The 12,784-nt window shown below is 48.9% G+C and overlaps 5 protein-coding genes across 5 annotated transcripts; 3 read left to right on the plus strand and 2 right to left on the minus strand.

Moving 5' to 3' along the window:
- Positions 1–891: 891 nt before the first annotated feature.
- Positions 892–2,113, minus strand: PENARI_c045G05218 (glycoside hydrolase family 76 protein; the record flags this gene model as incomplete). Its single annotated transcript, XM_022637269.1, has 2 exons — positions 892–1,395; positions 1,460–2,113. Coding segments are annotated over 2 exons (1,158 nt in total), but the record flags the coding sequence as incomplete, so codon positions are not given.
- Positions 2,114–3,244: 1,131 nt separating this feature from the next.
- On the plus strand, positions 3,245–4,926 carry PENARI_c045G07299 (uncharacterized protein; the record flags this gene model as incomplete). Its single annotated transcript, XM_022637276.1, has 4 exons — positions 3,245–3,290; positions 3,627–3,956; positions 4,152–4,422; positions 4,500–4,926. 4 exons carry the CDS (start codon positions 3,245–3,247, stop codon positions 4,924–4,926), a joined length of 1,074 nt encoding a protein of 357 aa, XP_022482870.1.
- Positions 4,927–6,090: 1,164 nt separating this feature from the next.
- On the plus strand, positions 6,091–7,668 carry PENARI_c045G00085 (uncharacterized protein; the record flags this gene model as incomplete). Its single annotated transcript, XM_022637256.1, has 5 exons — positions 6,091–6,248; positions 6,308–6,321; positions 6,378–6,782; positions 6,835–7,193; positions 7,243–7,668. The coding sequence occupies 5 exons, from the start codon at positions 6,091–6,093 to the stop codon at positions 7,666–7,668; spliced, it is 1,362 nt and encodes a 453-aa protein (XP_022482857.1).
- Positions 7,669–8,218: 550 nt separating this feature from the next.
- Positions 8,219–10,022, minus strand: PENARI_c045G10977 (FAD-dependent oxidoreductase; the record flags this gene model as incomplete). Its single annotated transcript, XM_022637283.1, has 3 exons — positions 8,219–9,464; positions 9,514–9,714; positions 9,763–10,022. The coding sequence occupies 3 exons, from the start codon at positions 10,020–10,022 to the stop codon at positions 8,219–8,221; spliced, it is 1,707 nt and encodes a 568-aa protein (XP_022482861.1).
- Positions 10,023–11,110: 1,088 nt separating this feature from the next.
- PENARI_c045G05231 (uncharacterized protein) lies at positions 11,111–12,308 on the plus strand (the record flags this gene model as incomplete). The annotated part of the gene is made up of 3 exons (XM_022637270.1): positions 11,111–11,254; positions 11,303–11,799; positions 11,846–12,308. The coding sequence occupies 3 exons, from the start codon at positions 11,111–11,113 to the stop codon at positions 12,306–12,308; spliced, it is 1,104 nt and encodes a 367-aa protein (XP_022482874.1).
- Between the last annotated feature and the right edge of the window lie 476 nt (positions 12,309–12,784).

Here is a 12,784-nt window from a genome sequence, read left to right on the forward strand (position 1 = left end):
TCAGGGCGCTCAGGGGGGCGCTCAGGGGCGTGCTCGGTTTTAGTGAGCAAAAAGCGGCAAAGTCTGAGCACTAAAATGCAAAGGTAACGCCAAGAAGCGGTAGAGGAAATCAAGTACGTTTAATTGATTTTTATTAGACACCGAGTGGTTCGTTTTGATATTTGGGCGAGCACTAGATCGAGTAGGAGTTTATGAAGTCATTTCTAGTTGTTCGTGCCGGAATATTCATAGACCAACGAAAGCATATGTTTGCTAGCAATTGCAATATATAGTCCCACAGCTGTACTAGGGTCGGACCGTCAGCCTTTACATGATACTTTTGATGCATGCAGCTTGGCGTAAGATGATGGGATCTTTAGCATAGCTTCTTACACCAGGGTACAAATCCTGGAAGTTTCCTAGTCCCCGCCCCGCCCCCAAATTTTCACCCTCCCGTTATCCTACCACGGGCCTCCGAGGTATGTTTCCTGCCAGGAAACGCGTCGGGACAAAGGTTATTATATCGTTGGCGGTGCTGTATATAATCCTCTTCTGTCTTGTCTTTGACAAGTTTACGTCATGATCCTAATCAATCATCTAGCTAGTGCATCAGAGCCATGCCCTACGTATAATCACGGCTGGCTTGTTTGTGCTGAGGAAAACATTGCAATATCAAAAACATGCATTGGACTCGGATGGTATATGACTACTGATTATGCCTCAGTTCTGTTTGCTATCTCGCTGAATCTATCATTGGGAATAGGTTGTTCCATCAGAAAATATCACAAAATAGCCACAATTTCTCCGGATATCAAGATTTCAAATGTGCATGTTTTACTGGCCTCTAATCATCCACGACACAGCTCCGACCCAGAGTATAACGAAGACCGCTGTCAGTATCCCCGCGCCAACCTTATCACCTGTCGCGATAGGTTCAGGCCCCAAGGTATCCTTGGTATTGGTGCCCCCATGTGGGTGACTTTGGGATGTCCCACCATTATCAGTATTGTATGGGCCCTGTGCCTTGAATGGGACCATGACAGAATTAAGGACACCCAAGACAGACATCTGCTGCTCCAAACCCATAGTCCCATCCCATTCTGCCTTCTTCGTCCAACGAATTCCACAATGCTTTCCATCGCCTCCACCGGAGCATTGTTGACCGGCAGCGACAGCGGAGCTCTTGAATCTCGCCATTACCTCCGTCGTGGTATTGGCCGGTACTATCAGTGACATGAACCCGAGCCAGGAAGTGAAATAGGCCTTGAATGTTTTCTGATTGCGATCACACTTATTGATTGGCTCGCAGGTAATGTCGGATATGACTTGTTTCGAAGCCGAGTCAGGGAAAAACTGATCAGATGTCTTGATCAGCCCTGTCACGCCTTCGAGCCATTTGCTTTCGGTGCCATTGGTCTAAAAAATCATTTAATTTGGATACTCCAGATAGTCAACTTGTTGGGGACAGGGGATAACATACGTAGTTGTGCATATAGCCCGCACCGGAGATATACGTAGCATAATTGTAAGTCCATTGGTGATCACCGTGATCCTTACAGTCCGCAGCGGTAGAAGTAGTATCGGCGATAACCCAGCTTTTCCTTAATAGCGGCGTAGACGCACTCCAATCCCAAATCTTTTCAGCCCACTCGGCATAGGTCGCGTTTTTTGTATATAGTGCCAGACGCGCTGACAGCTGGAACAAGCCCCCGTTGGAAATGGCATTCTTCAAACCATACCCGTTCTGATAGGGCCAGATCTGCCATCGCAAACCGCCACCGCAACTGCTCATGTCCCAGCGAGGAATCTGTCCATTAAAGACACCCTCAGCCAGAGAAACCCACGAAGGCTCGTTGTCTCTTTCTGGGAAGTTCACTTCCGCGGCGGTTATCGCCGCTAATCCCCAGAATACTTGATCGTCGTTACCCAGGTACTGGGAGTAGTTGCTTGGGAAAAAGTCATTTTCGCCCTTTTGCCAATACATGCCTTCCTGGATGTCATCGTTGTACTGGCTGTCGCCAGTTAGATACCAGTACTGGATGAGCGTCATAAACATCGAACCACCCTCCCACCAGGTATCGTCCATTTTACCTGGAATAGCTTTCGAGTCGCGGTCATTGTAGAACTTCATCATGGTGGAGGCGACGGTCTTGGCGGCATCTTTGAGGGAGGCTGCCGGGGAGGTACATGTAAGTCATTTAAGGTGCTTAGGTAGGGTATGAAATGAACCTACTCTCATCATCAGGGTTAACGTCAATTGCGAAGGCATTTCGTATGAGAAGGCAGGCAAAAAGGGCGGCCAACCACCCTGAAAGGATCACAGGCCTCATTTGACGCGAGCGGAGGGGCAGCTGACATTGGAGAAAAGGCATAGGACTGGGAGATTGAGAGCAGGAGTTGAGAGCATTAAGACCAGCAGGGGAATATGAGTGTACATCCTCTAGAACAAAAGGAAAATAATACAATAAAACTCATAAGATTGTACCGAATCATCACTGTGAAACAAGTCACTTGGCAGAGAGGCGCCGTATGAGCGGGATTATAAAGAGAACGGGACTCTATCGATATTCCAAGACATTGGCACAGCAAATCCTGCTGCCTGACTTCGCTCCGGGTACCCAGCTCTGCTCAGCACTGCCCAGTTTTTAGGCGCTTGGCGTTGATTCCTCCTCTGCGTGCGGAAGGAGAGTGTAGTAATGCCAAGTGCGAATGGCCCCTTACCCCGCCCCCTTCCCGGCGTACCCGGGGTAGGCAGTTAGGGGAAACATAAAAACTTGATTGAGGTGGCCTCGATACTCGAATATCTCCTTACATGCCCTGTTAAAGACGCAAACATGCCTATATGCGTAATGCGTAACTAAGCAAGACTTCACTATTAGCTTTGCCTTGAGAATATGTATTTAAGAATTCTTAGGTAACCTCCTCCCCCGGTTCCTCGCAAACAGTCAAGTTACTGTACACGGCAAATCAATTCTCCTCTGTTCAGACTCAAAGTCATCTTAGAGGCAAGACAATCCAGCCTGGTTGAGGTAGCTGCTCCGGTCATTACATTTGAGGACTCAAGATCAGAACAGTATAACTTCCTTCTGGTACGTACAGAGATCACATGTTGGGTGCTCCTATTTTGCGTACAGCCTTGAATTCACAGAGCATGGAAGACTCCCAACATATTTAGGTTGGACAAAGCCTCTGAATGTCATTTCTCCCAGATGGGGGGCCAACATGCCAAGTCGTTTCCGCCGCGCGGAATGTCACGCGCCCCAAAATGTTCTTGGCGCTACTGTGGAAATTTGAGGCAAACTTATTTTTAGGTGCGCCAAGGGCTGGCACTGCCACACTCCCTTTCCAAATATCATGTCTGGGCATAAGAAGATCATCAAATCTGTGTGTGACAAATGCGAAGATTTTGGATATGATATTGAGAGTGGGCCTGGCTTCCATGGAGCAGTAAGTGACTGTGATAATTCATCTGTCGTCGTATAAACGGAATATTATAGGCTCTCAAGGTTTGTGAAGCAGTTCGGAAATAAACTATTTGACTATTAGCCTCAGTTCCCAATTTCGTCCTATAGCGCACCAAGGCTCGCTGCCAAATGCTTCGTGACGTATCCAGTGATTTCTCCATAGTGCTTTAAACTCCAATATAGCAGTCACATACAAATGGCGAGCTATTCAATACGGTACTACTTGGTACCACAGTCATATCGGACTCCAAGCGTGGGAGGGGCTGTTTGGTGGTATTGTGGTCAATGGACCAGCCAGTGCAAACTACGATGAAGATAAGGGGGTAATTATCAAGAATGACTGGGATTACAATACAGTGGACCAGCTCTTCATGACTGCTCAGAAGGACGGGCCGCCAACTCTTGATACTGCCTTGATCAACGGGACAAATGTCTTCGGCACTGATGGTACAGTGAATCAAACTGGAACTCGCTTCAATACCTCATTCACGGCAGAACTTCTTACAGACTGCGGTTGGTGAACGCTGCCTGTGATACGCACTTCAAATTTTCTATCGACAACCACACCATGACAGTCATTGCCTTGTACCGATCCAGCCATACAAGACGGACGTTTTGAACATAGCTATGGGTGAGCCTGATGTATGCTTTACTCGAATTTTCTATGCTAAGGACGATCTAAGGCAGCGATACGACGTCGTTTTTAAGCCGATCAAGTGTCGGTCGCCAAGAACTTCTGGCTATGTGCGATTCCCCAGAATGCCTGCTCAGAAAACGCGAACCCAACCAACGTCAAGGGATTCATATACTACAGTGACTCGCCTTCAACTCCTTCTACCACTGCCTACAGCTATACCAACAGCTGTATTGATGAGGACATGTCGGATTTAACCCCGATTGTCTCGGAAACAGTGTCTAGTCCTTTCTACAACAAGTCCGAGCCAGTGTCGCTGGGTAAAAACGGTGGCAGTCTTTACCGGTGGAAGCTCAATTCAACATTGATGCATGTAGATTGGACGGACCCAACACTTTTGGAAGTCTATCGTGGTCACACAGCTTGATTAACGCCAGTGGTGTTGTTGAGCTTCCCCACAAGAATGTGTGGACCTATGTTGTCATCGAAACGTGGATGTCGGTCCCGCATCCAATTCATCTCCATGGCCACGATTTCGTGGTGCTCGCTCAAGGAGGTGGGACGTATACTGGGGACGTAACTACCCTCGCTTCTCCGCCCAAGCGTGACACGGCTATGCTGCCTGAGAATGGATACTTGGTCATCGCATTCAAAACAGACAATCCGGGTGCTTGGCTGATGCATTGTCATATTGGATGGCATACTGAGGAAAGATTTGCAATCCAGTTTGTGGAGCAGTACAGTGAGATCAACTCACTGATTGACTATGATAATCTCCATGCTAACTGCAAAACGTGGGATACATTCGAGAATGGACTCAGTGTGAAAGAAGAAGATTCGGGGATTTAGACTCTAATTACGTTCTGTTTTCTTATATCCCGGGGTCATCCGGGGTCAAGTTTTGGAGAAACTGGAGATTTAGGGGGGCCAAAAGGTGGAGAGCTTTCCAGGTAATGAGTTGTCCATGATATATTATCCCAAAGTGGAAAATGTGATCCAATTACTGTTATTGAATTGCGAGTTATGCGGCCGGTGAATTCTTGTGAAGATTGCCGTAGTTCCGAGGACTTGGGCTTCTCCAAAGATCACAGCACTGTACCATTGGGGCTCTTCCCACAAAGATAGTTTCTATGACACAAGTCATCCACCACACGTCTGTCCCTCGCACTGACCCCTGAACTTCTGGGGTCTGCAACCCGACATCCGGGTCTGTCACAAAAGCCGAGTGCCTGAACCAGAGAATGGCCAAGATCGTTTGGCACTTCTAGGCGGTAGCTTAGTTACAAGGCTTGACTAAGGTTTTTTTCCTGTGGCGAAAAACTGCTTGGAAGGCCGAAGCAGTCCACGGTCGATCCTCATGCTTCTAGAAGTTTTTCAGTGCCAGCCGAAACCAAATGAAGTCATGGCATTTGCCATCAGCTCCAATGATGTAAATCTATGAATCTCTAAGTGCTTGCATGGATGTCAATTGAAATGAATAAATCTCAGCAGAGCGTTGTCTGATCATCCTGAAGCTAAGCTTGGCATTTAGTAACATCTTGAAGAGTCTCCTTTCGGGATTGGCCCGGTGTCAAATTAAATGCGGCTATTCGCGGCCCACGCGAGACGGCCGATTCTTGTTAGATAATAAGATTCTCATGCCGAAGCTATGGTTGGCTTTTGGACTAGAAAAGTGGGTTTAGTGCAACCTCTTCCGCGCCCAGTGGCTCCACCGAGGCTTAAATCCATCGATACTCCGACATCAAAGAAAAAACCCTGAACATGGAACATAATGCAAATATGCAATAGAAATTGAACTTCGCCAGATAAGCCTGATTACCAGCCTTCCAGAAGACCCGGGCCCCGGAATTCCGGGCCCCAACTTCTCATAGTAAACTGTTGCGGGGTGTCACGTTAAGCTCCACACTGCTCAAGAATTTTCCACACATACAAGACCTGGCTCTCCTTTTTCTTTTTCGTCTCTGTCTTGCTTTGATCTTTTGCCCTTCCCTATCGGTACTTTGCTTTGACATCATGATTCTCGACGGAGTAACACCGCACCATGGCCCGACGGACTCGGAGTCAGGATGGAAGGAAAAGAATATGGAGCAGGACCAGGTTGCTCCTCAATACCAGGATGCCTTTGGTAACGAGGAAGGGGCGGAGGTCAAATATAAGACCATGAAGTGGTGGTACGTTGCGCATTGCGCATAACTATAAGGCAAGACATATGCTAACTGTATGCTTCTAGGCAAACCGGAATGTGTAAGTACTAATAAAGTACGCAACAATCAACATGAATTGTCTCTGACTGTATCTAGTTATGATTGCCGAATCTGTTTCCCTCGGTGTTCTGTCTCTGCCAAAGACCCTCGCCGAGCTGGGTCTCGCCCCGGCTCTAGTCCTTATTATTGGACTGGGTATTCTCGCGACTTATACCGGTTACACGATCCACCAATTCCGCGCGCGGTATCCCCATATTCAGAACTTGGCCGATGCCGGTGAGGTCTTGTTTGGTGCTTTTGGACGTGAGCTATTCGGTCTGGGCCAGCTGCTCTTCTCGATTTTCATTATGGGTAGTCACATCTTGACTTTCAGTGTCATGATGAACACTGTTACCGAGCACGGTACCTGCACTATGGTTTTCACGACTGTTGGATTCGTCATTTGTTTCGTGTGCTCTCTTCCTCGGACTATGAAGAACATGACCTACATTTCGTGCATGTGTATGTGGATTCGGCCATTGGAAAATGGAATGTGTGCTAATTATGTCTATAGCCTTCGTCAGTATTCTGACTGCTGTGCTGATCACTATGATTGGAGTCGGCGTTCAGAACAAAGGTGGTGTTGACCTCAAGGCCACCGTTGACACTGATCTATTCCGCGCGTTCAGCGCCGTCACCAATATTGTCTTTGCCTACTGCGCTCACGTCGCCTTCTTCGGTCTGCTTGCTGAGATGGAGGAGCCCAGGGACTTCCCAAAGGCTCTGGTAATGCTGCAGACATTCGAGATCATCTTCTACACCGTGGCTGCGGTTGTCATCTACTACTACGTCGGCCAAGATGTCGCATCTCCTGCCCTGACATCTGCGGGCCCCGTGTTGAAGAAGGTTGCTTACGGAATTGCCATCCCTACTGTACGTTATCTCTCTTGCTTGATTCACGTTCATATACTGACAGTTTCAGATTATTGGTGCTGGTGTTGTCAACGGCCATATCGGTCTCAAGTACATCTATGTCCGCCTCTTCCGTGGAACCGATCGCATGCACAAGCGCGACTTAACTGCCATCGGATCCTGGATTGCCATCGCACTCACCTGTTGGGTCATCGCCTGGATCATTGCTGATGCTATTCCTGTGTTCAGCGATCTCCTGTCGTTGATCAGCTCTCTGTTTGCTAGTTGGTTCAGTTACGGTCTTGGTGGTGTCTACTGGCTGCACATCAACAAGGGCAAGTGGTTCTCTTCCCCTCGGAAGATTTTCCTCACCATTGTCAATGTTCTGATCATCCTGATCGGTGGCTGCATGTGTGGTCTTGGTCTCTATGTTTCTGGCAAGGCTATCCACGACGATGCTTCCAGCAACAGCTTCTCTTGCGCTAGCAATGCTTAAGCATATCGCTTGTATAAAATGTTTCATGGTGTCATAGGGTTAGTTTTACCATATATCGGTTTTCATGGGTTATAGATATTTGCATCACTTGAGCATCTTTTAGCATACGTTAGCTTTCACAACTTTACTTCACGATTCCATCGTAAATAAAAGTAGAAGATAAAACATCAAACGAGAAGCCAAAGCGAAATGCATCATTTTTGCGAGATAACAAACATTTGGCGATATGTCAATACTTGGACAAGCTATTAACAGCTTTTCAGCCGTGAATATACTTACCTGTACCTTACTAGACCTAATATGGAAAGTGTGATCTGATCTTGGCGATGGCTCTAGCTCAACCCTCGGTAAAATCCTGGTAAAGTGGAGCAAGGAGGCCAAGGCAGTCTAGATAGATAACAGATTTTTCGTAGCATTGCCAACTGAATCAAAAGAAACTCATGTGCAAAACACTGATCTAATTACTGTATGGAGTATATATACATAAATATCTAACCATGTGATAACACTTTGATGTGTCATCTCGCATCATAAAAGTCATGCCACTCGCCTAAGCACGGCACATACGACCAGACTCGGCAACATTCCAGGCATCACTCCCAACAGCCTTCAGGGCATAAAAGAACGAAGTAGGATCCCACTTGCGCTTGATCGAAAGCAGGGGCGAGTAGGTGCTACCGAAGAAAGTCTCCTTCCAGTTCAACTGGCGGAAGTCGGCCTCGTTCTGGTAGCAGCCGCTGTTGGGAGTGACAGCCTCAAGCTGGGGAACGTACTCGTTGGTGATCTTGTACTGATCGGCGACCATCTGGGACCATGGGGCGGTCTCGTTCCAGCCAGTGCCGATTTGCATGGTCACCGCGGCGTTGCGGAGAGCAGGTGCGACAGCGTTGGAGATGTTGCCGGTGGAGACGGTAACGTTCATGCCGACACCGACAGCGATCACGCCGCTCTGGGTGATGTTGCGGAGGGCGGCACCAATTCCGTTGGAATTCTCCTCCAGAGTCTTACGAGGGATCAGACGACCGCCGTATTGGTAGGTTGCGACGGCCAGGTTGCCCCAGGGGAGGGGACCCATGTAGTTGTTGTAGTGGTCGTGGTAAGAGTCGAACTGAGTGTAGCTCGCCGCGTACTTGATGTCCAGCGCGGTCAGGGCAGAGAGGAAGGGCTCCAGGATAGTCTTGACATCATCGGAGGTCTGGTTGTAGGCGGTGATGGGAGCGATCTTGAAGAAGCTGGCAGCCATCTGGTAGATGACGGTGACACCCTGGTCGACCATGGCCGGGAGGAGAGCGTGAAACTGCGAGATGGCCTCGTAGAAGACATCAGTGGAGATACTGGCCGAGGCGAACGCAACTTCAGCACCGGAGACGATGGCATCGGCGTGAGCCTTGACAACCATAGACATCACAACGCCGTAATTGCCAGCACCTCCACCGCTTATAGCCCAGAAGAGGTCGAAGTTCTCGGAGCGCGAAGCTTTGACGAGCTTTCCATCGGCGGTGACGACCTCATATTCGAGGGTATTATCAGCACCGAGGCCGAACTGAGTGCTGAGGGCGGAGTGACCACCACCCTGTGTGTAGCCTCCGGCCAGACCGACCGTAGGGCACTCGCCAGTAACAACAACGAGGCCCTTGGAGTGGGCAGCGTCGAGAATCTGGTAGCCGACCACTCCCGCACCGACCTTGAACGCGGGGCCCTGGTAGTCCGAGTCTGACCAGTCCTGATATTCGATGTCATTCAGATTATGGGTCCAGACAGACAAGGCACCAGCACCGGTCGAGCGACCGAGGTAACTATATCATTTTAGTTGGGTTCCGAAGCACAGAAGGACGAGGAACCTACTCATGGCCGGTGTTCTTGATCACAAAGCGGATGTTGTGCTTACGGGCAAATTTGACAGCAGCAATGACCTCATTGCTGGAGGAGACATTCACAGAGTAACTGGCAAAGTTGCCCAGAGTGCAGGGCTTAGACTGGGAGGTGAAAGGATCACAAGTTTGGTTGGCAAAGTACATCTGCATGATCGACGAGGGCGAATTTAGGCTAGTGGCGATTAGCTTTTGTCGACCTCTTCAGGGATATTGAACATACTGAGGCTGCGGCTCATACCACTCGGCCTTGAGGGCAGCACAAGCAGCGGCATCATAGTTAGGAGCATGGCAGGGTGTACCAATGGGTAAGGTCGCAATCAGACGACCGCCAACGGTGCTGTTCAGCGAAGCCCAGGCGGAAGGGGCAGGCCAGCAGCTGTCGGTGGGCAGGCAGTGGCAGTCTGCATCGCGAGCGATGGGGCAAACCCCAGCAATCACCGGAACAGCGAGAGCAACAGAGGTCAATGTCCAGGCCTTCATGTTGGTGGAGATGAAGAAAGGGATAAGGTTGAGAATGGAGAGGAGTTCGCCGATCACCACGTTACTTATACCAGACAATCAGTCTCCTCGGCCATAACCAATGCAAAGATTCTGGAATCATACGGGATACTCGGAGGTGTTCCCAAGTGCGTCTAGCTTGTATATTGACGGTGGAGATGGGTGAATTCACCGGTCCCGCTTTGAACGCTATGAACACGAACATAAAGATCTCGGGAATTGGAGTTTGGGGGAGATCTACACTGCACATTCAGTATACGGCAGTTGTGATCTACAGTAGCCGAGGAGGCTGGAATTCCATGGATAATTGTTCCATTCGCGCATACTATCAGGAACATGACGGTGTTGCCGTTGCCTCCCTATACGGAATAATAGACAGTTACGCCTAAGCCTCGGACTTCCACGGCTCCCACGGATATGGCGCTTGGATTGGATCGAATTGTCTCAGTCAAAAGAGATCGGGTCGGCCAATCATATTACAAGCTACATATGAAAAGTGGGCCTCCAACGCCACCAAGTCCGCCCATCGGACACTCAACCGGGAGTCAGCCCTAACTCAGGTTTCGCCCGTTATGCTTCTCTCCTTAATCTAGGAGACTTTAGTGGCTGGACATGTCTCAAATTTAAGGGTTCTAACTTTCTAGTTGTTGCAGAATTGAGGACCGGATGTGTTATTAGATTAATTCATTTAACCCATCTCATTTTAATAGATTAAGTGGAGACGACGCATCCGGCGTAGAACCTGTTCTGTTATACTCATGCTGAATCTATCAGAGTTTACCGATCTCAGGTACCTCACAGGACAATAATTGGTCTATCCACCGGCAGTTTTTTTGGACCAGGAGATGAACCGAGTCTATTGGCTCTCTCCAAGGCTTTCCATTCCCTTTTCTCGGTCTATCCGGGGTTTATGACCAACTTGAACCTTGGGTTTTCGCTCAACCCCAAATTGGACTTTCTTTTCCGGAATGCCTGCTACACATGTTATTCCTAGGCACTACCCCCTTCTTTATTAAAGGATTGGGATTGTCTCGACAATGATCTTCAACTAATTCTTGTATCTCCACAACATGTCGAAAGATCTTGGCCCAGCCCTGGAGAAGGGGATCTGGGCCGCGGTGATCATCGCCGCGGTGATCGTTATTTTACGAGTCTTTGCTAAGATTAAAATCAAACGGTTTGGCTTCGACGATGCCTTGATGATTCTCGCCGAGGTACTACCCCTTCCTCTGGCTAGTTCGTGTCTTTGCTAACGTGTCTAGCTTCTGGCGATCGCTTCAACTGTCTTCTTGACCTTGTGCGTGCGACATGGATTTGGCAAGGATCTCACAACCCTGCCACGAATTGATCAGGAATTGGTCTTGAAGTACATTGCCATCCAGGTCCCACTCGTCACTTTCAGTACTACCTTCGCACGTTCCGCCTTCATCCTCTACATTCTGCCCCTCCTCGGTACAAACAAGATATACCAGGGCTTGCTATGGACATTCATGGTCATTCAGCTCGCTGGCAATATCACCTCAGCAGTGCTTCCCCTGAGTATCTGTCGCAACGTCGCTGCTCTATGGGATCCAGCTGTGGCTCTTTCGACCACTTGTGGTGATTCAAACGCCATCATCAAGTTCGCTTACTTTTCCAACACATTCAACTCGGCCACCGACCTGTTCTTGGCCGTCTTCCCAGCTATCGTGTTCTGGAACCTGAATCTGAAGCTCCGGATCAAGGTCAGTCTGATCGTTTTGCTCAGTCTGGGTATCGTGTAAGTAATTTCCCCTCCAGGTATCGCCAAGGTACTAACGAGTCAGTGCAATGATTGCATCTATCATCAAGACAACCAAACTCAACTCAATTCCCAGCATTACGAATATTGGTGCTTCCGGTGGCATTGAGCTAATCCGCTGGGGATATATCGAAAACACGATCATTATTATCACCTCCTCTATCCCTTGCATCCGACCCTTGATCATTTCCTCCGTCCGCAAGATCTCTAGCGGGAAGTTCTCGCGCTCGTACGAGCTCAGCGGTCCTTTCAACGGTCGCAAGACTAACCCAAACGAGACCAACCAGTCGCGACGGACGCGCAAGTTCAAGCCTGATCTGGAGAATGGGAGCGTGGATCACATTCTAAACCAAAGCGCGCATACCAGTACCAGCGTCGGCGGCCACCCAGACTCTCCTACATTTGACGGTACTGGAATTACGAAGCAGGTTGAGATCTCTGTTTTCTCGGACGAGGATCAGCTGCCCCAGTCTGTGAGGCAGCTTTGAGGTCGTAAATCGGATGTTTTCTACATAGAACTATTTCTAGACTTGTCACTTAGTGTACGCCGTCACGAATCTATATCCACTTATCAATCATTGTTGACTATGCCTAGTTAAGAAGGACAATACTGTGTTTTTTGCACTAAATGGGCGCTAAAAGGATCGTTGATTCAGTCGGGATTTGGATTACCAAGTTTGACTAGCGTACATGCGGAGTTGAGACTAGGCCAATCACCATTTCCAATACAGCAATAGTTACCGTTGAGATCGGGCTGGGCCATGTGGACGGAATGAAAACGCTAACATTATAGCCGAGATTGTGTGGAAACCCGGCATTGCCTGGGGAAACCTCGGCGATTGTTTGACACTAGAGCTTGATTTAGCTCGTGGTCACTCAAAGCCCAGGCCAAGCATGTCCCCACAAGCTGTCAGCACTATCGTTGTCGACACGAGCGCCGGATACACTTGCCTGGTCAACCCTG

The sequence above is a fragment of the Penicillium arizonense genome (genome assembly GCF_001773325.1).
Source record: "Penicillium arizonense strain CBS 141311 chromosome Unknown PENARI_contig045, whole genome shotgun sequence".
Lineage (NCBI taxonomy): Eukaryota > Fungi > Ascomycota > Eurotiomycetes > Eurotiales > Aspergillaceae > Penicillium > Penicillium arizonense.